At 44.3% G+C, this 27,540-nt stretch overlaps 1 protein-coding gene across 19 annotated transcripts in view; it reads right to left on the bottom strand.

The window, feature by feature from the left end:
• Window positions 1–1,389: 1,389 nt before the first annotated feature.
• Window positions 1,390–27,540, bottom strand: part of FNBP1 (formin binding protein 1) — a 146,239-nt gene continuing 120,088 nt past the window's right edge. For 8 of the 19 annotated variants that reach the window (XM_060300306.1, XM_060300303.1, XM_030838569.2 and 5 more), the window contains 6 exons: window positions 25,152–25,166; window positions 21,187–21,296; window positions 13,069–13,201; window positions 10,805–10,926; window positions 10,351–10,490; window positions 4,956–8,534 (listed from right to left, as the gene is read on the bottom strand). In XM_060300306.1, coding sequence (XP_060156289.1) covers window positions 8,356–8,534; window positions 10,351–10,490; window positions 10,805–10,926; window positions 13,069–13,201; window positions 21,187–21,296; window positions 25,152–25,166 — 699 coding nt within the window. In that variant the 3' untranslated portion in view covers window positions 4,956–8,355. Of the gene's footprint in view, window positions 4,399–4,955; window positions 8,535–10,350; window positions 10,491–10,804; window positions 10,927–13,068; window positions 13,202–21,186; window positions 21,297–25,151; window positions 25,167–27,540 lie in introns of those variants that run through there. The other 11 variants (XM_060300304.1, XM_030838570.2, XM_030838576.2 and 8 more) reach the window with 4 other exon arrangements.

Raw genomic sequence — 27,540 nt, 5'->3', positions numbered from 1 at the left:
AGTAGGTGCGTAAAGACGGCCCAAGCTGGGAGGCGGTTCAGTGTTTCAGACCCGCGAGCGCAGTGTAAGGTCACAGAGCTGCCAGCCGTGAACTCTGTCGCCGAATCAGAATAACACAGGCTCCATCACGGAGCCGGGAGGGAGCTCGGAATCAGAGCTGACAGCTAAGAACGGCTGTGGAGGTGGCGTCCACCAAGTGTTTTCCCCACTACCGGGGAAACTGAGGCCCAGGGAGGTGGGGACACGCGCCCCATTCAGACCCGGCTCCCAGCCCCTCACGATGGTGGGGTCCTGCAGGGGAGAAGGTTCTACGTGAGACAGAGGGAGACATTCTCTTACCGACCGTTAGAGACTAGTCCCCAAATATGATAAAAGCCCAGAAAGAACATGCTGGAGACATTCTTCCCAGATTGACCTTTTGCTGAACTGGACAAGGGGGCCTCAGTAGGACAGTCGTGGAGCCACCCAGTTCCCTTGACCATCCCGTCTCTTGCTGAGAACCCCGACTTGATGGTTTGGAGGCCTTGGCTCCGGACACCATCCTCCCCGGGACCGACGGCAGCAGACTTGGCTGAGAACTTGGCGAAGCTCTTGCTTGAAAGGCCAGTCACACGCGTCTGTGGGAGGAGGCCGCGGCCGCAGCGAGGCCTGGCCTCGTACGGGTGGCCTCACCTCCCACCCCTCGGCAAGCGAGTGACACTTGGCATTAGGCCGCCCTGCTCACTTAATATTTCACTCCCTCAACAACTGTCTTCCTAAATCGGCTCTAAAGAGCCTTAGGAAACAGAGGTGTGGGCACGAGCCAGTCTTCCCCCCAAAGCCCGGGGTGAGATTTTCAACGCAGGGTATGGAAAGGGCCTCCCTCCGGCGGCACATGCAGCCGCTTGGCGCAGGCACGAGGCCCTCACCCTTAAACGCTGCACACTGTCCGTGGCATCCCAGAAACCAGTGAGTATTCCAGCCAAGCTCCCAAGGAGAGGGTCGGCTTGAGCACTCGTGACGCCAGACCGCCAATGATACGCAAACCTGCTGCGATTTCCCGGCCCCTCGGTCCCCACAGTAGGGTCCCCGAAACCCCAGAGTAGCTGCCAGCTGAATTTGCATAAAATGGCCTGGACCTAAGGAGCCTCCCCAAATCCCTGCACTGAATCAACGGGACCCCACATCACTGAGGTCTCTGACGGCTTCCCCCAGTGGGCGGGGCTGGAATTTGGAGCTCCCTGGGTCTCAGGCCCCTCCCCAAGCAGATGGCACCTCGACTGGTGTTGGGTTGACACCAGTAAATCAGTGACATGCAGATCGGAGCCCAGCCTCCAGCCCAGGGGACTCTGACTGCTTCTGTGACCAGGGTCTCCTCTTTGCGCAACAAACAGCCCCGCGATACCGTGCCAGAAGTTACACTTTTATTTAACATTTAGAGGATTAACATATAGTTACAAGGTCAATATAAGCCTTCCAGTGGAAGCACTTTATTTGGTTTAATTCCATCTCCAGAGACAAATGGGCAATTCCATAACCTTTACAATGGCAACGGGCCATTTACAACACTGAAATGCCTCCAAAGTTTAGAATTAGTGCAACACACAGATAAACCAAGAAGTTTAAAGGTGCTCGACACCAGGTTAAAATAAAATTTTGGATCACTTTTTAAAGTTTTTTTGATATAAGCACAGGAGGCAGAGCCATTAGGAAGTATGAAATCGACATTTCTGCAAAAATACTTAGCATCAACATAACTTTTTCATGTTCAGTAAACTTTTCCCCAGTAATTACAGATGTTACCAAAAGGCATAAGAGGCCTCTGTGCTACTGCTGGAGAGACAGGCTGCTGGCGCCCAAAAGCTTCAGGAAGATCGTGATATAAACCCAAAGGGCAATCCCCTTACAGCTTTCCATGCCTTTTTATTCTTTCCTATCCTGCAAAGGAAAAATTGGGTAAACGACAGGTTCCTCTCTTCCATTTTAAGTTATTTTCAGGGTAGCTTCTTTAAAAATGAGTTATTCTTACGGCACAGCAATATCCTAGCATTGGTGGAGAAGTGACGGGCAGTGGATACGAGGGAAGGCTGAGAAAAGCACATGGGAAATTCCACGTTTCTACTCTATGTGAACTGCTCTATAGTAATATATAGACGATTTCACAGTAGGATTCCCAGAGTAAGTGATATATCTCAACTATCCTATAATAACTTACTTCCTTTACTAAGCCCAGCTGGTACAGATTTGCCCTTTCCCCATAGCCACACAGACTGTCAGAGAAGCAAACACCAAGGTTAACATTGAAAAGCACTCATTTTTCCATTCTTTTTTGGACACAGGTGGTACAGAGAAAAAAAAAAGGCACAGGGGCTACAAGAGGATACCAGCATATTCTATTTTGGGTTTAACAGACACTAAAAGAACAAATTACTGCACTTTATGCCTTTTCCCCTAGGTTGTAAGAAATTAATCTATCCTGACCCCTAATATGAAAGATGCAATGCACATGCATTCCCAAGGCTCTAAAATCAGATTTTAAAAAAATGTGTGGCATCCTTGCAGAGTGAAGAGTGGGCAGCTTGACTGGGTGAGATTCAGAAGTTGCTGGAGACACCCGGTCACCCTGCCACTGGGACTGTCCACAGGAACCACGCACCTGCTGGTTTGCAGGGACGCGGGTGAGGCCCTGACCCTTCTCGCCCTTTGGCATCCTGGCTTCACCGTCATCTGCAGTCCCCTCATGAGACTGAGGAGTGTGTGACAGTGGGGCCGCCCCCTGGGTGTTAACGGAGCGGCCCCCAGATGCCCACAGCTGCAGAGGCTCCCTCTGGGGAAGAAAGGGCGAGGGGGTGACTCACGCTTGCTCAAACCTGAAGCCACTTCCTCTTCCCCTGCTTTTTGCCCTTGGTATTTGCTCCCTCTTGGTTTCTTGTCACCAAGGGTTGCCTGAGCCACTCTCAGAGGCTGGTGTGTGGTCAACCCTGGTTTGCCGAGAGGAACCGTTTTCCTACCACTGAACAAAGGCCCAACCCTCAGGACCTGTCCTTTCTGTCCTTGTCCCTTCGGCTCCTGTAAGATTTCCTTGTCTTGATTCATAAGGGTTGAGAAGCAATGAGGATGCTCAAGGTGACCTCCTGGTTACCAAAAGCAAAACAAGAGAGGAAAGAGGCCTGCTGGCATCCTTGGGCTTCTGACGGCATCCTCGCTCACAGAAACTCACAGCCAATGATTTCTCTGGGCTTTTTCTGCACCGAATAAGTAGAGAAGCTATGCTGCTCTAAGGCATGAGTGACCACAGGGTACATGACCTCATGTCTTCCTCAAAGACCCATAAGAGGAAGGAAATTTAGCTCAAAAAACAAACTTGATTAATTCCACTTGGCCTGGAGAGCAGGTGGGGAAATGTGGAAGCTGTAGCCACGGGATCACTTGATGCACCACAAGAAGCACAGGGTCTTTGGTGATGAAAGCACTAGAATCCTAAGATGCGGATCTCGGACTTCACGGGAAGGGGAGAGTCTTCCCTTGGCAATGAGCTAATGCAGAGGTGAGACCCTCGTTCACGATCTGCAGTTCTCATTAACAGGCGGCCAACGGGGAGAAGGTGGGCTGGGGCCTTCCTTGACCCCATGAAAGGTGGGCACGGGCAGGACAGCAGGGCTGGCCCCAGAGCTGGAATTTGACTTTTGCTGTGGACTTTTCCAGGCCACTGAAGACAGGGCCCCAAACAAAAATGTGTGTACGTGTGTGTATGTGAGTGTGCGTGTACATGCCCCAGTGCCCGCCACGGACACTCTGAGGCTGTGAAACGTTTCAAGGGCCAATTGTTTCGTATGAGGTAAGGACGCACAGTCAGGAAAGGACCACCGAATACCCAGTGGACTTGGGAAAAGATGAGTATTTTCTAACGTAAAGGACACAGGGACACATGAGTGACATTCGGGCGCCCAGTCCACCTGGTGCAGGCCTGACCCTCCTTGTTCAGATGCGGTTCGTCTCCCCAGGAGACCAGTGGCAAAGTTTTCACAAAAGGCACAGTGTGAATTGTGGACGGGCCAGGATGCGCCAGATGGACTGAGGGCCGAGGCCCGGGAAGGAGGGACCACGCGTCAAGCCGCCTTCTGTGGCCCCGAGTTGGACGGGGACCAAGACAGGGACAGACCTCCCCGCAAGAGGCAGCCAGGCTGGGCCAGGGGAGGACCAGGCTACGAGGAACATGCTGTAAAAAGAAAAGAAAGAAAAAGGCAAGCCGCTGCACGTGGGGATGGATGTCGCTTCAGGCTTAGGTTCCGAGGGCCACACACCAGCAGAGCCCCAAGGCGCTGGCGGGCACCCAGGCCTGTGGAGACAAGCAGACCGAAGGGTTTCTCCTGGGAAGGCTCTCCCGAGGCTCTGGCTCCCGGAACCATCTTTAGGAATCTACAACACAAAAGACAGAGAAAGGAAAAGGCTGTTAGAGTGGCGGGCAGCAGGTCAGGGGCGGCGCTCTGCAGCTCAGTGCAAACTGCACCGCCCTGGGGAGGGGGGAGGGGAGGGAGCACAGTTAGAGCAATGGGTTACCACAGGGCGAGTCTGAGATAAGGAACTTTCACGGTTTTATCTGCAATCAGAGCAGCTAGTCTTTCCTTCAGGGGTAAGAGAAGCCGCCCAGGAGATGATGCACCCATGCACCCGAACTCATCTTTCTCATAAATTGAGTTCTGAGACAGAGAAAGAACCAGCCTCCCAGAATGATGCCGGGAGCCCAAAGGCCTGGTTCCCTCTCCGACTGACACTCTCAGTTCCTTGGCAGTAAAAGGCAATATCTTTGGTGAAAAGGAAAACCTGTCACTCAGCGTTTACTCAGCAATAAACAGTGAAAGTTCTTCATCTTGAGGGGACAGAAGAGGAAACAGGAGACAGACTCCTCAAGCCCGGAGGTGAACACAGGGTGAGAAACAGAGAAGGTGTCATCATATAATAGGGGGAAAGGGCAGGAATTTTTTTTTTTTTTTTTGAAAAGCATTTGGCTAGAAAATTCCCCATTATTGAAGACGAAAGAGTTAAATTACTCGGATTACACAGAATAATTTTCTCGGAGAGGGGAAAAATCATTTAAAATACACAACACTGAGAAAAATATAACGTTTATTAGAGAGGCAGATACGAGGGTACAACTAAAAGGAGCCAGACAGATTCTTTTCTTGTAAGATAAGGAGAGAGAGAAACAGTCATGTTGGCCATATTCAAACAGAACTTACTCAGAACCCAAGTGTCTACAATAAACTCAAATGTGGATCAGCTGGCAGGGGACCTAGCTACCACTGTAACCGTCCTTCCGGCTCCCCCAGCGGTTACAAAAACAAAAAGGTCATTAGGCATCAGAATCACCAATAAAACAAACACAAAGAAGAGTAAAACATTAAAACAACGAATTCAAGTAATCCTTTTAGTTTTTCTATTGCAGTATATACAAATCTATTGGGGCAGGGGGCGGTTATGGATATATTTCACAGAGAGCAATTTAAAAAAACAAAAACAAAACCATAAAAGAGGACAGTCACAATTCAGTTGACCAGTTGGAACTTACTCTAGTCTAACTACTTTGGCAATTATTAAATAGTCACATGGTAGACACCACACACACACACAAAAGTGCTCTGGCATTACTGACAATAAAACAACTCCTTTTGAGTTACGGGCATCGGAAAGCAGCAGCCCCGCCCACCTGGGACGGGCTTAAGGAGAGGGCAGCGTTTATGGAGCAGGCGGAGCGGATTCATAAACAAGGCAGGGAAGGAAGGCTTCGACATACATTATTAACCTCTAAGTGTATCTCTAAACAAAAGGAGAAAACTTTATACACAAGCTGAGACTTTGCTACTTTTATTTTAACAGATAACTGTTGGAAGAACACAAAGTATACTTCGGGTGGAAATGGAAATTTGTGATTCTCTGGGCATCAAGACTTCTGCTAATCCTCTGCGCACTGACTAGATGGACCTGAAACTACAAGATATCTTTCACCGTTGAGTCGCTAGTACATAGATTCATCTGGTAAAGGTATTGAGGCATACAGCCTAAAATAATGATCATCATTTATGTGCCCAAATCGCCCCTCCCATCCCCGAAAGCCAGCTGAGTGCTTTCCTGAGTCAGATTTGCACAACTCTAAGGAGGAGGGGAAAACAAAAGAAACACCACCAACCAACTTCGTGGAATGCCGTACTTTTCAAGTCAGGCTTTTAGAAGACTAATGTTATCCTGCCTCATTTTTCAGTGCTTGGTTTGCTGTCTCCAATAATTCACAGTCTGGAAATGAGTTCATCGCAGGATAGAAAGGTTAGGTTTTAATATCTTAGGGATTCACTTGGTTACCTGCCCAAAGCTGTGACCACCTACTGCCCGTTCAATCCCCACGGTCAGCTGATTTTCTTGCTGCGGTAGTTAAAAGGAAGAACTGAAATGACTCTCCTGAGAGGTCTGGGGTCAGGGTCAGTGGCTTTATCAATATTACGGCAGCAAAGGTATAATAAAGCAAAAGAAATCTGAATTACAAAATTATATTTAAAAAAAAAAATCAGGCTGGCCAGGGCCGGTTTCCCGCTTTTGATATTGGACCACAGTTGTGTCAGATGCAACCACTGGGGGAAGCTGGATGTAGGGGATCTCTCTGCTTTATCTTTGCAACTTCCTGAGAATCTATAATTATTTCAAAATAAAAAATGTTTTAAAAATCAGACAGTCACGGCTTCCCTGGTGGCGCAGTGGTTGGGAGTCCGCCTGCCGATGCAGGGGACACGGGTTCGTGCCCTGGTCTGGGAAGATCCCACATGCCGCGGAGCGGCTGGGCCCGTGAGCCACGGCTGCTGAGCCTGCGCGTCCGGAGCCTGTGCTCCGCAACGGGAGAGGCCGCAGCAGTGAGAGGCCCGCGTACCTCAAAAAAACAAAACAAAACAAAAATCAGACAGTCATTAAGTAAAGGTTACTAAATTCCATCTTGGCGGCCGTCGGGAAATGTAAGAGAGCTCTCTGCTAGACTCTGCAGCAGTCGCCCATAGCTCCTGCCAGCTCCTAGACCCCTGATATGCTGCTGTCAGTTTTAAAATCAGCTTTAAATTGATCTGACATTCTAAAAGGAGCCCACAGTGTCGAAGCAAGGAGCTAATATCCTGTTTAAGAGTAGGAAGGACATGAATAAATAATTTTCAAAGCCAAATAAAAAGAGAATCTCAACCCCATACCTTTATTCTGACTCACTTTTAGCTGGTTCTCTGTGATCTCAGGGAAGATTCTAGAAATGAGCACAGCCATTGGGCATGTCACCAATTTCACTACCTATCCTGCCAATTTAAAAATGCAAATCCCCAAGTGACCCAGATTCTTTGAAGATGGTGCACCATAAAACGAGCTAGAAATTCTAAAACAGTTTTCAGTGAATTCACACTTTGGGTCTTAAAGATGCCAGTGATTAAAAAACAAACCAAAAAACCCTTGAAAAGTGACGTGCTGGGGTCTGTGTGTAGACGCAGTTGCTTACAAGGGTCTATTCACAGCCCCACCTGGGCAAGTATGAACGGAATACAGCTCCACCTCCCACAAAACCTCCAAAAGAACAGAATGAAGTGAGCTGTTTTTATGTAAGTTTATCTAAACAGCACTAGCACATCTGATCAGCTCTGTCAACTGGCAGGAGGAAGGAAGATCAGTAGTCATATGTAAAAATCAACTGGTTGATCGACCAAAGTTTTCCATATTTCAATTGGTTGCGTAGGATCATATAGACATAACCTGAAAACACGGTGATCTAACAATTATCTTAAACATGTTTAAGGAAATATACACACTTTTGGTACCAATCTTATTCTTTACTTATTCTATACTTCATTGATGACTTCCTTCGAAGTGAATGACTGTAAAATTGAACAAACTAGCGTAGTTCAGTTTATGAAGTTACAAAATGTAACATCCTAAGGTAGTTCAATTTCTGGCAGACACTACATATAAATAAGAGAACTGAAGTCTTCTGCACCCCTAGGATGTGCATGGACTTTTAGATTCAGAAATACGGATTAGAAGCTAGAAGGCAACTTTTTGGTTATCTACAGATGCTGCCCAAGAAGAAATGTTTATCAGATTTCAAAGGACACAGTTGTACATTGGCAGCTGGCAGCTTTCCAAGTAAAATGTCATTAGCAAGTGAAACTTGATTATCGTCAAAACCAGCCCAGGAAATTCAGGTGTAAGATGCCTGAAAGTCCACCTCGTCCCTAAAAGAAACTGCGACGCTCCCCATCCAGTCTTTTGAAGAACTGCCTGTTAACAGTCATAGTTGTGGGGAGAAACAACTCCAATGTTTTAAAGTTTTTTGTGTTTTTGGTTTTTTTTTAAGTTGTATTAAATATAAGTCTTAGCACCTTTGGCATTTTTGTCCAAATAGACTTCGACGTATGAAGTGGGGACATAACCCTCTTCGTCTTCACTTCTCCGGATGCGGGTCCACCCGTCACCTTTGTCTTCCTCTATAACGTACAGTGTTTCTCCTTCAGCTACTGAAATGGTTCCTTCGTTCTGACCTGAAAAAGCAATATCAGAGTATTTTAGGTTTCTTGTCAAATCCGGGTTGAGAGCACAGCTTTGCAACGACGAAGCAAGTGTAGGGAAAGATGGACGCACTGACCCTTCTGCTCTCCTCCCACACAGAAGCTTCCAGGTCCTCACCTGGCGTCTCTCTAGGACCCTCTTCTAACTCCTCCTGGGAGCCCTCTCGTTCCTCCCTCCCAGAACAGGAGGTATTTTCCGCAGAGGAAATCCTGGGTCCGCTTCTCTACTCTTCCCTGAAGGTACTCCTACGGCGTCAATTACATCTCTTTACACAGCACCCCGACTTTTCTTTCTCCTGTTCTGGTTCTCGTCTGAGGCAAGGTTCCACTTCGCCTTCTGCCTGAAGCCCGTTTCCACCTTGATGGTACCCGGGCACCTGGAACGCGATAGGGGTGAACCCGGACTCACTGTTTTTCCTCCCACTTTCCCATTTCAGTGGACATCTCCACCATCCCAGGAATGCAACTTCAGGGATCATCTGTGATTTCCTCCCCTCTTTGTATACTGGCTGCAGCATCTCTGCGTCCATTCCTTAATCAAGGCCCCGAACACCATTTGCTAAGATAATTTCAAAAGACTAGCCATCATCGCCCAAGCAGTGTCCTGAAAGGCAGACTGTTTAGGGGGCTGTTAATAGCGGTACTGTGGGCGAGGGGGGGAGAGGGATGGTGTGGCCGGGAAGTAAAACCGGGAACATTTAACCTGGTACTTCCCTTTCTTATTTTGTCATAATGAATATTTAGTTTATTAAAGGCTCTAAAAGTCCTAGAGTAAAGGGAATTCCCTGGTGGTCCAGTGGTTAGGACTCCGTACTTCCACTGCAGGGGCCCCAGGTTCAATCCCTGGTCAGAGAACTAAGATCCTGCAAGCTGTGAGGTGTGGCCAAAAGAAAAAAAAAACCAAAAAGTCCTCCAGTAAAGAGATTCATTTATCCCAGGGCTTCTGAAGATGATCTGAGCTCTGATTGCTTCTTTCACAACATCCTTATCAGCATCCTGCAAGGCGCCGTTTCAAGGCTCACAGTTTAGGAAACACTAGGCTAGTCTTTCTAACCAATTTCCCTGTCTTCTAACCGATCCGACACATACAGTAAATGTCTCAAGGTACAGCTCTGCTCGTGTCAGTAACCTGCTCAAATACTTTCAGTAGCTTCTCGACGTTTGCCAAATAAAATCCAGATGTTTCTGTTACCCATACCCCCCACTGGCACCGCCTACCCCCTCATCTCACCACCTAAGACATCTGAGCGCCAGCCATACGAACCCCATACCTTCCTCGCTCCACGCTTGGCCGTGCCCGTGCCTCTGACATACTTCAGCACGGAGAGTTCTCCAAACCCCCTTAAGGAAGTGATCTCATCCTCGCGTGAATCCCCCGTCACTCCGTACCCCTCCTCTGGTGAATATTGCAGGCGGCCCTCTCTCTACGTGTGTCTGCTTTATTTCCTCCAAAGGTGGAAGCCAGAACATACCATCTGCCTGCCACCCTTTCAGGGGCCTTTACAAGACAGAAGTTCTATAAGTATTGAATGAATGGATGAAATAATCATTATTCCATACTATCTGCTTCAGTTAAGCTCACTGAAAGTTGTTCGAATGTACAGACCCAAAGGTAAAACATACAGCCATCGACCAGATCATAATCATAAACACAGATACCACGAGCAGAGCAAAAGAGCAATGAGGGAAAGTTCTGGATGACTTCAAAAGAAAGCCTGATCACAGAAAGAGAAGAGTGACTCAGACAGTTCACGAGAAGTGGGGCGAATTAGGTGAGACGCGGTGTTACCTTCGAACGTGTAGAGAGCTTTACACGTCCCTATGGCGGGGAGGGATTCCTCATCATCAAACTCATCGTCGAAATCCGTGGCCAGCACCTTGACCTCACTCTCCTGACTCTGGTCCTCCGTGTAACTGCCATCCGGGCTGCTCAAGAAAGCAAAACACACAGCAACTATAGCCACTGACCCCAGCGAGGGCTTGAATTCAGCCCCCGCGAGAGCAAAGTGCTTGCAACCCGCCCCCGTCCCCATCCCCCGATTGTTGTAACTAGGACCATCTTCAGTCACCCCGCAGGCTCGGGCACCATCCACGGGGACTTAGACACCTGCACCGTGGGAAACATCACAGGCCAATCGTCACAGACGCTTGGGATCTAACAAGTACCTTGTGCTCGTCTCTGATTCCAGAATTGAGAAATAAATACAAAGTCAGAAAGAGCAGGCTCCGTACAGATACTGTACCTCTCCCGATCCTGTGCACAGTTGTTGACGGCTGGGGGGTTCTGCACATCGTACATGCCGCTGTGCCGACGGGCCTGTTCGCTGCGTGCTGGGAGTCTGCCTTCAACCTCGGCCAGCCAGGCCTGCAAACAGAAGGCAGGAAAGAATGGTCTGAGCTCAGCTGAGGGCCTGACCGTGCAGGCTTCAGGCCCCAGATCGGGGCTGCTCGTTGGTCATTGAAGCAGACTGGAGAAGGACCCCGTGGGGGCAGAGTCTCCAGTCTGTGTGCCCTGACTGTATAAATGTACTCAAAGGCAAAGTTGGAGAAGTACAGGCAAACATATTTAGCCACTGCTCATAATGTGGCAGAAAGACACTGGCCTCCGTTATACTCCTGGGCTTTTTAAGCAGCTGTGTGATTTTGGTTAAGTCATTTCTAGTTCCTTCTGGTTCCAGAAATTCTGTGACCATGAGGTCACACTGGGAAACGTGAGGGTTCCTGCCACACACTTAAGCCATGACTCAGTTAGAAAGCCACACTTCCCATTTTTGTTAAGGAGTGTAACGTTTTTCTTTTTTTAAATAGTGAAGAAAACTCATACGTAGGAAATCAAAGTAGATCAAAGTATCTTCAGCAACATTGGAAATAGTGTAAAAGAGGCAAAAGAATCAAAATGATCAGAAAAGGACATTTCTAGGTTCTAAAACCTCAAATGCTAATACCTTATTGACAGATTCTAGAAAGAATGAAAAAAGCCATATTTGACCTTTTATTGCTAGAAATAATCTATTCTGGTTGGAACGCTCAGTTACTGATTTATTTTTACAGGCTTTGTAGTCTTTACATTTCGAGGGGAAAAAGAAGCCTTCTGCCCACAGCTTTTTTTTTTTTTTTTTTTGCGGTACCTGGGCCTCTCACTGTTGTGGCCTCTCCCCTTGCGGAGCGCAGGCTCCAGTCGCGCAGGCTCAGCGGCCATGGCTCACGGGCCCAGCCACTGCGCGGCATGTGGGATCTTCCCGGACCGGGGCACGAACCCGTGTCCCCTGCATCGGCAGGCGGACTCTCAACCACTGCGCCACCAGGGAAGACCTGCCCACAGCTTTTGAGTGCCCCACTCCCTCCTTAAAAGATTTATTATTTGTGTTTCTTCCTCATTTCTTATGTGTGTTTCCTATTGGTTTTCACATATATCATCTTTTGATAATGGATCCTTTGAAGGAACAGTAACATATTTCAATGGTTCCCCCCCCCCCAGAAGTAAACCCTTGTATTTATGATCAATTGATTTGCGACAAAGGGGCCAAGACAATTCAAGGAGGAAAAGGCCTTTTCAACAAATGGTGCCGGGACAACATAAAAAAGAATGAAGGTGGACCTCTACCTTTAACCATATACAAAAATTAACTCAAAACGAACCGTAGACCTAAATGTAAAAGCTAAAACTATAAAACTTAGAAGAAAACATAAGCATAAATGTTTGTGATCTTGGATTAGGCACTGGTAACTTAGCTATGACCCCAAAAGCACAAGTGACAGAAGAAAAAAAAAATTGATTCCATCAAAATTAAGACTTTTGGGGACTTCCCTGGCGGTCCAGTGGTTAGGGCTCGGTGCTTTAATTACCGTGGCCCGGGTTCAATCCCTGGTCGGGGAACCGAGATCCTGCAAGCCATGTGGCATGGCCAAAAAAACAAAAACATAAATAAAACTTTCGTGTTTCAAAGGACACCTTGAAGAGAGTAAAACAACAGTCCACAGAATGGGAGAAAATATTTGTAAATCCTAGATCTGAAAAGGAATTTGCATCCAGAGTATATTTTGAAAACGTTTACACCGATACCAAAGCCAGGCAAGGACATTACAAGAAAATTACAAATATCAATGGCTTTTTAAAAACTGTCTTTTGGATTCACTGAGATGATGGCCGACCGTATATTCCCAATTATACCCACTGTCAACAGGAGATGAAGTAGAACAACTTAAGTGAAACACTTAGATAAAAAAAAAACAACGAACACTGTATACAAATGTAAGCTTAAATAGCGCCCCTTTTAAGGGACACCCTTAAAATAGGATATGCTGAAAAGCTGAGCACCCAGTGGATGACAGTGTCTTTTTCCTTTTATCATAACTCGTGAGACACCTGATTTTTCCAGCTCCATCTCTCGCGGGGAAAGAAACAATGGCGATTTACAACCATATGCGTATGCGTCTCGTGACCCCCTACACCCACTTCTATTTCTTTTTTTTCCAACAAAGCTTTTCCACAACAGCTTCTTCCTACCTCAAATTTCTGGGCCTCCAGTCTCAGTTTTTCTATATTTTGGCTGACTTCCGCTAATTTGTGATCCAAACTGGCGGGGTCTCCCATTTGCGGATTCTTTAGGTAGACATCTTTCATTTTTGTGATGGCATCTCTGAAAAGAAGGGGCAGAACGTGGTAAAGGTTAATGCTGTCATCAGCCAGTCATATTCTCCCACCGCCATGAAAACTACGGGAATGAGGGCGTGGCGAGACTGCACCGCGGTGTGGATTGGAAGGGGATACTGGGTCAGCCTCCCTTCTAAAACGTCTCGATAAGGATTCTGCTACCAAGGTCTGTATGATCCAGAGACCCATATTTAAATTCCAGTTGCCTTTTCGGAACGAAATCTCCCTCTTGTCTTTAGCGAGTGAGAAACGTAAATTAATCCTGCACATCACTTTGCCCTACATAACAAGAGACAAAACCCCAATATTTCCATGTTCGTGTTTTGCATGCAAACCATGGGTCTCATGGGCTGCAATGTCTACCTCATGAAGAAGTGCAGGTCATTGCTTTGGGAATTCTAAGGATTAAGTTAAACAGTTCGATTTCAACGATTTCAACTATTTAAGAAACGGAACCCACAGTCGGGATCCGTGACAGGTGGGCAACAGAGCCTTAAAGCTGCACACTGCAAGATCCCACACCCCTCCTGCAATCCTGTCTGGAAGGCCGCCCATAGCAGCCCTCTGAAGGTTGTTTCTAGGACCAGAGAGCTCTGCTAACTGGAACCCTGGCTTCGGGGCACTTCAGGAGCATTCGAGTTAAATTTAGAGCAAATGGCTTCCTGCCGAGGGTGAGGGGCTAACTTTAATGGGCTTCAGCAAAAGAAACTCTGCACCCATCACCCAGCATAAGACCAACAACACAAACTGTATTTTGAGTCACGGGAAATAGTTTAATCAAAAATACAGAAATAAGTGGAAGAGAATTTCCACAAGTCCTCACCACCCCTCCACCTGCCCCCTTGCCTCTGAGCCCGTATTGCCCCTTGCTGGGCACAATGAACCCTCTGTTCTTCCCTAAGACCAGGTCTCCACGGGAGCCCTCCACCCACTTGCCCTCCCAGCCCACTTACCTCGCTCTACTTGCTTTTATTTCCACTGCATGTATCTCTTCCCAACATTATATGACTTGTTATGATGCTTGTTTATCGTCTGTCTCTCCCGCCTAGAGCAGCAGCTCTCCGAGGAGCTCTCTGGGCTCAAGCCCTTTATGACCATGATAAACCCCCAGTGACCGGACCACGCCTGGTGCACTATAGATCTCACTAAGTATTTGTTACATGAATAAATGTCCCTACAACAAACTGCAAGGTCATCCACATGTACACAAGTCTTCTCTCGACTTCATGGCCTATATCTCCAGTACCCTATTTCTCAGCAAAACTTCTCAAAAGAGTTGTTTAAAATCACTATCTCCCATTCCTCTCATCCAGGTCTCTCCTCATCAATCTCTGCAGGTTTCTCAATTTTGTTGATCATTTCAAGGAACCAGCTTTTGGCTCTGTTCATCCTCTCTGTTGAACGTGTGATTCTATTTCATTAATTGATAGTTTCCTTTATCGTTCCCTTTCTTCTATTTTCTTTGGTTCAATTTGCTACTCTTTTTCTAACTTCTTAAGAGGGATGCTTAGCTCACTGATTTGCAGCCTTCTTTGTTTCTCATATGTATTGGAAGCTTTAAATTTCCTCGTATAAGCATGGCTTTAGTGACATCCCCAAAACGGAGATGGAGAATGTACGTGAAGGGTAAGGTTCAGTTCTGTTTCATATATTTTCTAGTATCTATGACGACTTCTTCCTTAATCTATGTGTTACTTAGAACCACATTTCTTTCTTTTTTTTTTAAGCAGTAAAAACAGATTTTATTTTAAAAAATCAAAAAACAATTGCAATCGGGGAAAAGACACCTCAGGTTAGAGCTGGGCTCGATTCCTAATACAGTAAAGACAGCTGGGGATTTTTAGCCAATAAGCAGAATGAGGGACTCAGTGGATGGAAAATCAAAGGTGAATGGAACGATTCCTGCTAAACCAACTTAACAGGATTCTTCCTGACTTCATGCCAGAATGATAAGAAGGGTGGGGAGCCTTTCTAACTTGACTGAGCAGGCTTCTTGCTGTAACTGAGCCCTGCGGAGAGCCACATTTTATTTTATTTTATTTTTTAAGGGGGTGTAGTTGTTTTACAATGTTGTTAGTTGAGAGCCACATTTCTTTCTTTTTTTTTTCGGTATGCGGGCCTCTCACTGTTGTGGCCTCTCCGGTTGCGGCGCACAGGCTCCGGACACGCGGACTCAGCGGCCATGGCTCACGGGCCCAGCCGCTCCGTGGCATGTGGGATCTTCCCGGACCAGGGCACGAACCCGTGTCCCCTGCATCGGCAGGCGGACTCTCAACCACTGCGCCACCAGGGAAGCCCCACATTTCTTAATTTCTAAATTTTTGTTACTGATATCCAGCTTAATTGCAGCCTTCAGAGAACGTACTTTGAATGATGTCTATCCTTTGATGTTTGTTGAGATTCATTCTATAAAACCAGGATATGCCCAATTTTTGGAAATGTTCTATGTGTGCTTGAACATGCACTTATTGGATATCTGTGTATTAGGTCAATTTTGTTAATTATTTTGTTCAAATCCTCTATCCTGACTCTCTGCTAATCTATTCTATCAATTACCGAGAAAAGTGCGTGAACAATCTCCCACTGTAATGATGTGCTTGTATTTCTTGTACTTATGTCAGAAGGTCAACAGCATAACCTTTTCTATATTTTGAGGCGATGCTAGTATGGTTCTACAGACTTAAAATTGTATCTCTTCTTGGTGAATTGAGCCATTTGTTATTTGAATCATTTATTTTATGAAGTTGATCCTTTTGAGCTGAATAGTTTGGGGTGTTTTTTGGCCTGAAAGTCAGTGTTCTCACACCAGTTTTCCTTCTGGTCGGTACCTGCATGGTCTGTCTTTTTCCATTCTTTTTTTTTAATAATTAATTAATTATTAATTTTTGGCTGCATTGGGTCTTGGTCGTTGCGCGCAGGCTTCTCATTGCGGTGGCTTCTCTTGTTGCGGAGCACGGACTATAGGCATGCGGGCTTCAGTTGTTGTGGCATGCGGGCTCAGTAGTTGCGGCTCACGGGCTTAGTTGCTCTGCGGCATGTGGGACCTTCCCAGACCAGGGCTCGAACCCCTGACCCCTGCATTGGCAGGCGGATTCTTAACCACTGCGCCACCAGGGAAGCCCCATCTTTTTCCAGTCTTTGCTTTCAAACTTTCTGCACTTTATGAGTTGGACGTGTCTTTTGTAACTAGCATACATGTGGGTTTTAGTTTTTTGTCCAGTCTGAAAATCTCTTAGTTGGAACATGTAGTCTGTTCACATTTAACATACTGATTCATTTTATTTTACAAACACAATATGCCAGGCACTGTCTCAGCACTTGACATACCCTGACACACCTAATCCTCATAGACAGGCATATTAACTCCCTTTTCAAGGTGAGGAAACCGAGGTGCTAAGAGGTTAAGAATCTTGTCCAAAGTTTGCAAAACAGACAGGTGGAACCAGATTGGAATCCGGGGTGTCTAGTGTGCTTGGTATTTTAAATCTTCCACTCTATTTTGTGCTTTTGATTTGTCCTGCCTATTCTATATATTAATATTTTTTCTCTCCTTTCTTGCCTTTTTGGATTATTAAAAAAAAAAAAACTGAAAACAAAAATCTAGCCTTTTCCAGATCATGCCACCTCTGCTCAAAACCTTTTATTTTCTGTTCCTCCTGCACAAAATGTAAGTTGCATGAGAACAGATGTTTTTGATGTTTTGTTCATGGCTTTATCCTCATTGCTATACCTAGAATATTTCCTTGTACACAGTAAATGCTCGATAAACAGAGGTGAAGTGAATGGTTGAACGTGATTTGCCTTATTACCAGCAAGCACTGCTCTGGGGTTTCAAACGTTAACCAAGCTCCACAGCCACAACCCAAGTGACAGAGGAACTTTTCTGAATGATATCAAACAATTAGAGAGAGTCTGTCAACAACCTATAAAATGTCATTTCAGATATTTGAGTCATAACTTGTTACTCCTGTGCAAAATATAAGTGCTCACTTAGTAAACAGCAGGAGGTTTATAATACATTTAGAAACCCTTTTATATTTGGTCCCAGATGTTATAAAACATACAAAGACTTCTATTTATAAAAAGTACAAAAAATTTTTATTTCATAAAGTCTATTTTTAATATAAAACTAGAACAAAGGTCATCATATGTGTTCCTCTTTTTAACATACTGCAACAATATTTATAAAACGATCTATTTTTCAGGAGTTGCTCTCCCAGAGATTAAAAAAAATCAAAACCCACTTTTCTTTTGCATGTACTTAAACTGACTGCCTTACCAAGTTTGTTTATTTTTTGCACAACCAAGTTTTAACCCCAGCTTCAATATAACTAAATTTATGTAGGACTACAATTTGGCCTACTTATATAGAGCACAAAATCTCAAGTTATCTTTTAAGTTCAAATCGCCATTAATGATGATTCACTTAATTCCGTCAGTGAGAACATAGAAGGTGAGAGAATAAAAAGTGGCTGTTCTTTTCCTTTTTCTTTTTCTAAACTGGAGTACAGTTGATTTACAATGTTGTGTTAGTTTCAGGTGTACAGCAAAGTGATTCAGTTATACATACACATATCTTTTTCTTTCCAGATTCTTTTCCCTTACAGGTTATTATAAAATATCGAGTATAGTTCCCTAGAGTGGCTTTTCAATCAGGATCATTAGCAAGTATCCCCTAAATGATGTGAAGGTATTATTCGTTATAAATGTGGGAAGGAAGTGCAAATGGGAAGAGATATTGAATCTTTTCCCAATTTTTTGTTTTCTTTTTTTGCATATGTACCAACCTACCATCCCTAGGATCAAACTTATAGAACAGCTCAGAAACCAGGGGACTCTCCCAGTGGGAGCCGGGGCAGATGGGCAGGTGCTTGTCAAGAACAAGCAAATATTTACACCTCTGATGGCTGGTGATGTGTATAAGACATACTGTGACTTGTTTTCTAGATACCATCAACACACTCTATAAAAAGACGAGAAGACATGAGAATCTATAGGAAGGCTGATTTTTACTTACCCTCAAATACAAAGACAAGTACATTTTGTATCCAAAGCTCCGACGTGGGGCAAGGGATAGGGTGGGGGTCACGCCACTTCGCTCTCCCTCATTTGTACAAAAACTTCACCTCTACACTCATGATAGAGAGAAAACAGGAATTCCCTGGTGGCCTAGTGGTTAGGATTCCGGGCATTCACTGCCACAGCCCGGGTTCAATCCCTGGTCAGGGAACTAAGATTCTACAAGCCACGTGGTACGGCCAAACTAAACAAAAACAAACAAACAAAAACCACCAGAAAATCTTTTTGAAGCCAGTTGGAGCCTGAGATGTCTTGTCATTGTCTGAAGATTCTTCAATCACTACATGTGCCTCTCTATCCAGAAAGCTAGAGAGGCACCATTTGTCCCCATTGGAATGGCAGGTTTTTGCAGCAATCGTTGCATATGGATTATATAGATTGAAGAGCAGGGGAGATACTAAAATGTCTGTTTATTTGATCCACATGCGCGTGGCAGCCCAAGGCTTTGTTATGGGAGCAATGGCTCTTGGTGTGGGCTATTCCACGTGCCGAGAATTCTGGGCAAAACCTAAACCTTGGAACAGGAGAAGCTGTCTTGGTCTTGTTGGTGGTGCTTGCTTTAGTTAGACATCTCGTATTGAGATTGTATGTTTATGTTGAAAATAAACTGGGTCAGACGATAACATGGTAATTTGAACACTGGCGTCCTTTCTTGCAGGCTTGGTTTGCCTGGTGACCAAGTTACCGTGACTAGTTCACTAGCTAGGTCATTCAGGGGTGTCAAATTAGCACAGAGGAAACATGTCACTTTTAAATGCACTTGGTAGTGGTACAATGTCCACCTTATTTTTTTTTAAGATTTATTTATCATTAATTTATTTATTTTATTTATTTTTGACTGTGTCAGGTCTTAGTTGCGGCATGGGGGATCTTCGTTGTGACGCGCGGGCTTCTCTCTAGTTGTGGCGCGTGGGTTTTCTCTTCTCTAGTTGTGGAGTGCGGGTTTTCTCTTCGCTAGTTGTGGCGCACAGTCTCCAGGGCGCGTGGGCTCTGTAGTTTGTGGCATGCAGGCTCTCTCGCTGAGGCGCGCAAGCTCAGTAGTTGTGGTGCGTAGGCTTAGTTGCCCCGCGGCATGTGAGATCTTAGTTCCCCGACCAGGAATCGAACCCGCGGTCCCCTGCATTGTAAGGTGGATTCTTTACCACTGGACCACCAGGGAAGTCCCCAATGTCCACCTTCTTAAACTCTTCTGATGAAATTAGTTCTAAAGAGGACAACACGCCAGTCAATCCTGAAACGCTCCCAGTTAGTTGCTGCAGAATATCATATGCTTTTGATGTAACGTAGGACTCTTGTTTACCCCAGTTAATTTAACTCTTTCTGACGGCCTTGTGGACTGAGTACTGTTTTGAGGGCTGGTTGGCTTTTGAGGAACGCTTTCAGGAACGGAATACATTATAAACCTCCTAGCAATTACGTGTATGTTTTTAAACCAAACCTAAAAAGCTGATAACAGAGCTGCTTAGAAATAGTATTTATTTCAGAATCATAGTTGTAAATATGAAAATAACTTAAGGGACTTCCCTGGTGGTACAGTGGTTAAGAATCTGCCTGCCAATGCAGGGGACATGGGTTCGATCCCCGGTCTGGGAAGATCCCACATGCCGCAGAGCAACTAAGCCCGTGAGCCACAACTACTGAAGCCCGTGTGCCTAGAGCCCGTGCTCCACAACAAAGAGAAGCCACCGCAATGAGAAGCCCGCGCACAGTGACGAAGAGTAGCCCCTGCTCGCCACAACTAGAGAAAAACCACACACAGCAATGAAGACCCAACGCAGCCATAAAGAAATTAATTAATTAATTTAAAAAAAAGAAAATAGTTGTAGATCCCCGTTTAGCACTTTTGTAATTGCAGGGCTATATTTTGCTGCTGTTATATTAGGATATTTTTTTTTATTGGAGTAAAATTGCTTTACAGTGTTGTGTTAGTTTCTACTGTACAATGAAGTGAATCAGCTATATGTGTACATATATCCCCTCCCTCGTGGACCTCCCCCCTGCCCCCGCATCTACGTCATCACAGAGCACCAAGCTGAGCTCCCCGTGCTATACAGCAGGTTCCCACTAGCTATCTAGTTTACACATGGTAGTGTATTTATGTCAAACCTAATCTCCCAATTCGTCCCATCCTCCCGTTCCCCCCCCCGTGTCCACATGTCTGTTCTCTACATCTACGTCTCTATCCCTGCCCTACAAATGGGTTCATCTGTACCATTTTTCTAGATTCCACACATATGCGTTAATATACGATATTTGTTTTTCTCTTTCTGGCTTACTTCACTCTGTATGACAGTCTCTAGGTCCATCCACATCTCTACAAATGACATGTTGTTCCTTTTGTTCCAATGTTGTTCCAATTTTGTTCCTTTTTATGGCTAATATACATTTTGAAACAGAAATGTGTTTTTTAAGTGCTAATGCAAAGGTAAATGAAAACACTTTTTTAAATGTGTATAGTATGTTTATTTTCTCTGTAAGAATCATAAATATTAAACTAAATAGATCACCTATAATGGAAGTGATTTATGAGCAAACTGGTTTGGTCAGACATTATACAAACTTCGGTATGCTACAGAATGCTTTGCTGTACTTGTGAAATTTTCTTGTCTAACCTGAATTTGCATTCCATGGTGCTAGCATGGTGAATGTGGCATTACTAAAGTAAGTGAACACATACAAAAATGAAGAAGACAGTCATGTGTATTTTGTTGTCCAAACTCAGAATAATACCTATTTGTTAAAAGAACCCTCCCTGTCTTTACTAAAGCAATCCAGTAGACTACAACCAAACACGCGGCTGAAATAATCACTGGGATTAAAATCTGATGTAGGGCCTCCCATCTTTCCAAACCGAACTCAAATGTCTTAATAAGTCATATCGATCCACTCTACCTTTGATCCATCTCCTTTTGAATTTCTTTATTTAATTCATCGACTTTCTGTTGTAGCTTTTTCCTTCTCTGTTCAGGTGGGAGGTTGCTGAAATCTTCTGGAGTCGCACCCTGCAGATGCAAAAAGAAATAGAAACCTCACGGCACTCCTTGACAAAAAGACACCGAGGGAAGCCTGCGGGAAAGAGTCCCCAGACAACAGGGCAATGCAGACGTCTGCATGTGTTTTCATGAACTAAATTAAGCTCTTTCCCACGACACCCAGCTGAGATGCAAAAATCAGTGCATGCAAACTGCAAAAGGCCCGCACACCGTTTTCATGCCGGCCCAGACACCTCTGACAAGGCAGGGAGCACCGAGACAGGAAGAGACACTTTTGACTCCAGAGAGGATCAATGAAAAACAAATTTGGAGACTGATTCTGCACTTTAGTGTCAGTGTCGGTGGAAACACTGAAGCTTTAGGTTTGTTTCTTCACATAAAACAGTGATAAGTGCCCCCGCCAAGTGCTGCATTTCGATGGCATTGCTTCCCCCACCCCACCCAGCCTGAGTGTTCCTTCCCGTCTCCTCACACAGGCTGAGGCCGAAAAGTGAAGTGACAGATGGGACGTCTAGTTCCTCAGAGAATGTGGGTAAAAGGGACATTAAAAAAAAACAATCCCCCCCCACCTCCCTGCCATGCACTCTTCTTGCCTCTGCTGCCTCTAAACATCTGGTCGGTTCTTTTTCATCATCGTTAGGATCATCTCAGAGAATTCATAGAGAACACCGCCCCCAGCCCCAGATTCAAACCCAACAACCCACAGTGTATGAAATCAGCCTCAGCTGTTTCTAATTCATCAGAAGTAGTGTACTTTGATATCTTGATTCCCTTTCAAAAAAATTGCTCTCTCTCCTCTGTGCATGTGATTTAAGTAGAAAATATCAACCGTGAGTTTCTAGACTCCTACCTACGCTTACATGTCAGAAGCTGTAGCTAAGCTGTGGCCATCAAGTGCTTTTCCTTAAATGAGGCTATTTTCATAAAGAAAGAGAAATTTATCAATAGCCAGGGATAAGCCAGGGAATTTAGAAAAGAGATTTTGCTTTAGAACCAATTAAACAAAGGCAAGACAGGCTTGCCTGGGAGTGGGTGGAAAAGAAGGGACCCGGATAATGTAATTGCAAAATTAGCTTGAGTTTGCCAAGCAGCTTACACGGGGGCTTGTGACTGAAGTTCCTAGGCTGCTTATGAGAAAATGCCAGGCTGCTGTGCTGGAAGTTTGTGATTCAGCAAATAGTTCACCACTAAGGCCACCAAAGACCTTTCAGCTAATAGTCTCAAAGACTTGTGTGCGCGTGTGTGTGTGTGTGTGTGCGTGTGTGTGAGTGAAAAGCAAAACAGAAGTGATTATTCCCTAATGCCAAACCAAGGAAGTTCAACTTGCTTCTAAAACTAAGATGAAGCCAAGTAATCTTCAATATAAAAATAAAGCAGACCTGTTTTTCCTTTTCCATAAACTATTGTGCTATAACACTTGAAACCTTAATTAAGTGCTTTTCAGTTTTCTCAACTCAATCACTGAGCCTGAAAGCTCAGTACTTTGTTCTCATGCTGAATTGACTTAAAAGAGATCAGCGTGTTTTCTAGAACAGAGATTTTGGTTTTGTTTTCATTTTTGTTTTAATGCTAGAATGCGACAAAACACAGCGTGAGATACACTGCTGCAGAGGTCAGCAAACCTAGGAAGCAGTCAGTGTTCACTCATACATATTTATTGAGCCTCGCTATGTGCTATGAGACCCAAAAGAACTTTCTCAGTGATGGAAATGTTCTCACATCTGCACCGTCCAATATAGTAGCCGCATATGGCTGTTGAGCCCTTGGAAGTGTGCCCAGTACAACTGTGGAACTGAATTTTAAAATTTTAGTTACTTTTCATTTAAATTAAGTTAAATTTAATTAAGTTACCTGTGGTGCGTGGAAACCACATTGTACCACATAGGTCTAGACTGTGAACAGGTGTAAGGTTTGCACTGGATAAACAGGTGCAAAGAAAGCTGTAGTAAACGACACTCTAACTTACGACTTACAAATAGATGCCCAAACGACGACAACAACAAACGCAACCCTGATCATCTACAGAAACGAAAGCAATTAAATAATAAATGATCCCTTTCACTTGATCAGGAGTTAGTCTAACTGACCAGTTAGGTCCCTTTCAATAGATAGTCTATATTTCTGTGTTGTTATTTAAAAACCAATCCCAGTAACTATGCCTCAAACAAACTTCATGTGACCATTGGAGATTCAGGTCAACAGCTTCTTCTAGATCCAAAGAAACTCGAGGTTTCTGGAAAGTACCTTCAAAGGTTCATTTTGTCCTATTCACCTTTCGAAGCTTGAATTCTTTCGAACAATACTCTCACCTATGATTCATTTTGCCACAGAGGAATTTTTATTTCTACCTTCGAGGCAGAATAGATTTTCTGAACTCTCCGGAGGGGCCCCTAGGATACTGGCTGTACCAGGGTTTGGAAAAGGGCCCAAAATACGTATATTTTCAATGGCTGTGGCTCTAAGAGGATCTCGTTTTACCTGCTACTGGAATCAAACACTTGCTCCTGGGCAATGGCACGAGCTGCTTCTTGAGTTTTATTATTTTTACACCCAAGCCATCTGTGTGTAACTTCTCTGTTAGCTTCAAAGTAAGGGCATCGAGCAGCAGTTCAATACGAGGTTGGTAAAATGATTTATCTCAAACAGAAAGACTGCCCGATAATGTTATCTTTAGCTGCTAGCACGTGAGCAAAAGAACAAATAAAGGGCAAAAAAGAAACCCTGGCATCCGAGAGGCTCCCAGTTTATGGATCCAATTTCTCCCAAACTCACACTGCTGCTAATGACTGATGTTCATTTAAGATCTTTCCTTCTTGTAGAACTCTTCTCGGGATTTTATTTTGCCGTCTAAGAAACGTTTAATTTAATAAAATATTCCTTTTCCTTAGGGCTGGAACAGTCGCCAAATACTGAGTCAGGTCGAAAAATTATGTATATATATGCTTATGTATGTACTGAAACATGTATGAAAGTATGTATAAGGATAACCATAAAATATTGTCATACTTTCTCAACAGCAGCGCATAAAATGCTGGTCTTATCCCTGGTTGAAGTGTCACAGTTCATCACTGTCCGTAATTTTAGGATATTCTCAGCTGTGGTGTTGGAGACTGTTACGTAACTTACACATATTTGAAGTACAGTAATGGGTTATGTGGTTAAGAGTTTCTTTTAATAGATTTAATGATTAGTTTGACTATTTACTAGGGCTATGGAATTAAAAGTAGAAACAACACCGAACACTAAAGAAATCATTTTAGAAAGGCTTAGGAGGCTCTTTTCATTGTCCATAAAATCGTCTTTGATTTCTTAAATCAGCTATGCACAAGGCACCCATGTATTTATGTAGCAACTTAAAGATTTCGTGACCTCCAATTCTCGAAGGTGCCTGAGACCTGAGTTGGAGCCCGGCATCATTCCTGCATGTCTCCCTCAGGTCCCCAGCATTTTTCATCTGCTTCTGTGGCTCCCGGGGAGGAGCAATTTTCAACGATTATATTTGCATTTATTCCGAATGATCCAATACATAAACTCCCTCATATCTAATATTCATGTTTATGTTCACATTTAAATAAAGTTTATCAACATCTGTCATCCTCTTAAGACTCCAGTGGTAAAGAAAACCAAATCATGAGTTAAGCGTTAATTTTCTTAGCAACTTGAAAAGATTACAGTCACCTCTGTTAGACTCTGGACCTTTGTATTCCAGAGGTCTAATAAAGAAACACCAACAAAAGCACACACAAGAGAAACACAAATCAACAGTTGACTCTGAAGATTTGTTGCACAATGGCACGGCACCCACAAAACATACACCAAAAAACCTGATTAGATTCAGGACATGCATGGAGGAATTGTGCTTACCAGCTTGAGAGAAAGCTTCGTGTAAAAATTGAAGGAGTAACAGGGAAAAAAAAGAGAGCGAGAGAGAGAGAGAGAGAGAGAGAGAAACAACAACACATGAGAAGAAGAGGAACTTGTCCATTACACTGAATTAACATACATCAATTCACCTGGCGCTTCGTGAAAATGATTTGCAGCGGTTCTGTGCCAAAGTTCCCAAGAGGGGCTGATCGACCAAAACCTTTCTTTAGCTGCCACGTTGCCAGAGCAAAGTATAAAGATAGAAAAGGAGGGTTTCCGTTTACTGTTCTGGATTGGTCACATCAGCCTGAGTATAAACCAATATAAGTTTGCGGTCGGTGAAATAGCATGATTGTAAAAGATGGAAATAATCACATAGCCTTTTGTTCACCAAATTTCCCATGGAAAGTTCCACACAGACTAAAAGCGTTGGGAAAGCAATTAGTTCCACAACATCCCAGTAATATTTTTATCTTAAGGAGATCTAATAAATACGAACAGTGGCATTTCCTAAAGGTATTAAGGCAAAGTCTCAAACTGGTAAATGGGAACACAGGACTGGAAGATGCTCTAAGAACCAACCTCCAGGGAGCCTTTCAGCGCCTGGCTGGAGGTGGAAGCATGATGCTCTCTCCCACCTGTGGACTGCATGCACCTCTTGCTCTGCAGAAGGTGTCTTCTGGGGCTTTCTATCGAACTCAGAGCCCTACCCACAGGGGTTCTATAGCATCTGGGGAGTTAACAGAAGCTGCTGCTCTTACAAGTTACCTTTAGGAAATAGATAGCCAACTGTCTCAACTACTGAGGTGTACTTACTCCTTGCTATGGATTTCCTGTTCATTATCAGGACACAGCAGCTGCAATTCTGCTAGGCCCGGAGACTGGCAAAACTATACTAATTACTGGATCCAAAACCAGATTAAAAGGCATCTCAAAATTAGGAAAAGAAACATTGGTTCTTCAGAAACAGGTGAAACATGCTTTTTGGCTATAAAGCAGTATTTTGAGAGCTCGGTGCACACGTACTTAGCTGTTATCAACCCTAAAGTTTAGGCAATTGGTAGGAGGATCCAAAAATATGTCAGAGACAAAGTACCAAAGACAGTGTCCTTTGATTTGAAATTGGGAGGGGAGAGGGTGTTAAAAATTCCTTAACTAGATTTAAAAAATCTTACTCTTCAGATTAACTCAAAGTTGATACTTCTTTGTGAACAAGCATTAATTAAGCTTTTAAAGAAATTGTCCCTACGGGGAAAAAGACTTTTAAGGAAAGAAGTAGCAAGACAAAACTCTGGGGGAAACAGGTACAGTCATATTCATGACCGCTCTCACGTAGGCAACCTACATGAATGCCTTGAGCCCCTCCTGTAAACTTTAGCACAGATCTGTTCATCACAATTTGAGTTCTTTACAGACAACACTTATGGTGCACAGCAGAAAACTTTGCAAATATCTTCCCTGCGAAGCATACGACCATATACAAATGTTTCTCAGACGTTACTGTGGAAATGTCGCTGATTTGAACTCGGCACTCTATCTGCTTTCTATGGGCTACTTCCATTGCTTAAAGTAATATATTCTTTCTTAAGCATTCCAAAAACAGAATTCTGACATCAAAACTAAGAGCATAGGAATATAACCACTTCATAATAAAAGCAAGTCATTAGGATTGAGAACAAATCCCAATAGAGAGAGGCAATATCGAATTCTCAGACAAATTCACTTTTCTGAAGTGGACAGTGATGGATAATCTACAAGAAGCACCATCCCAGTATATGGGATCCTTTTTAACAATTATAAACTGGTGTTTGGTCTTAAGCTGTAAGCCAGCCAGTTAGATCATTTCAAATTAGAAACTGAATCGTCTGCCAACAGAATACTTTCAAAGGTTGCATTAAGTGCATTGCAAGACACCTGAAGAACTAAAAAGCTGTCAGTTTCAGGCAACAATTACGGAGCCTGGGGAGCCACGAGTGTCAATAACACATGAGGGCACACAGAGCTGGCGGATCCATGTGTTATTGGGCCGTCACAGGTACTAACCTCAAGTACAAAGAAAGGGGACAGTGAACACGAATATATAAGGATCTGGTTTAAGGTCCACGGAAAGTCATGCTCAGGCTTCGCTGATTTTTTTGGTTGTCCCTTACGGATCCACGGATCCATCTGTTTCAGACGTGGGTGTGGGTAAGCGTGCTACACGCTGCCGTCTGCGAGAGTGTCATTCTCCCGTGACCAGCTGCCTTTTAGGGGTGAAATTCTGCCGTAAAATCATACCCAGTGACAACAGCTCAGACGGCAATCCCAATCAATGAAAAGGGGAAAAACACAAGATCAGCTCACTGACATTTTTAGGAAGTTTGATAGTTTGGTTCCTTTTTCCATGTAA

This window comes from Globicephala melas, chromosome 6, assembly GCF_963455315.2.
Source record: "Globicephala melas chromosome 6, mGloMel1.2, whole genome shotgun sequence".
Lineage (NCBI taxonomy): Eukaryota > Metazoa > Chordata > Mammalia > Artiodactyla > Delphinidae > Globicephala > Globicephala melas.
Note: the sequence above shows the minus strand (reverse complement) of the source record. Positions and strands in the feature narration are given on the sequence as shown.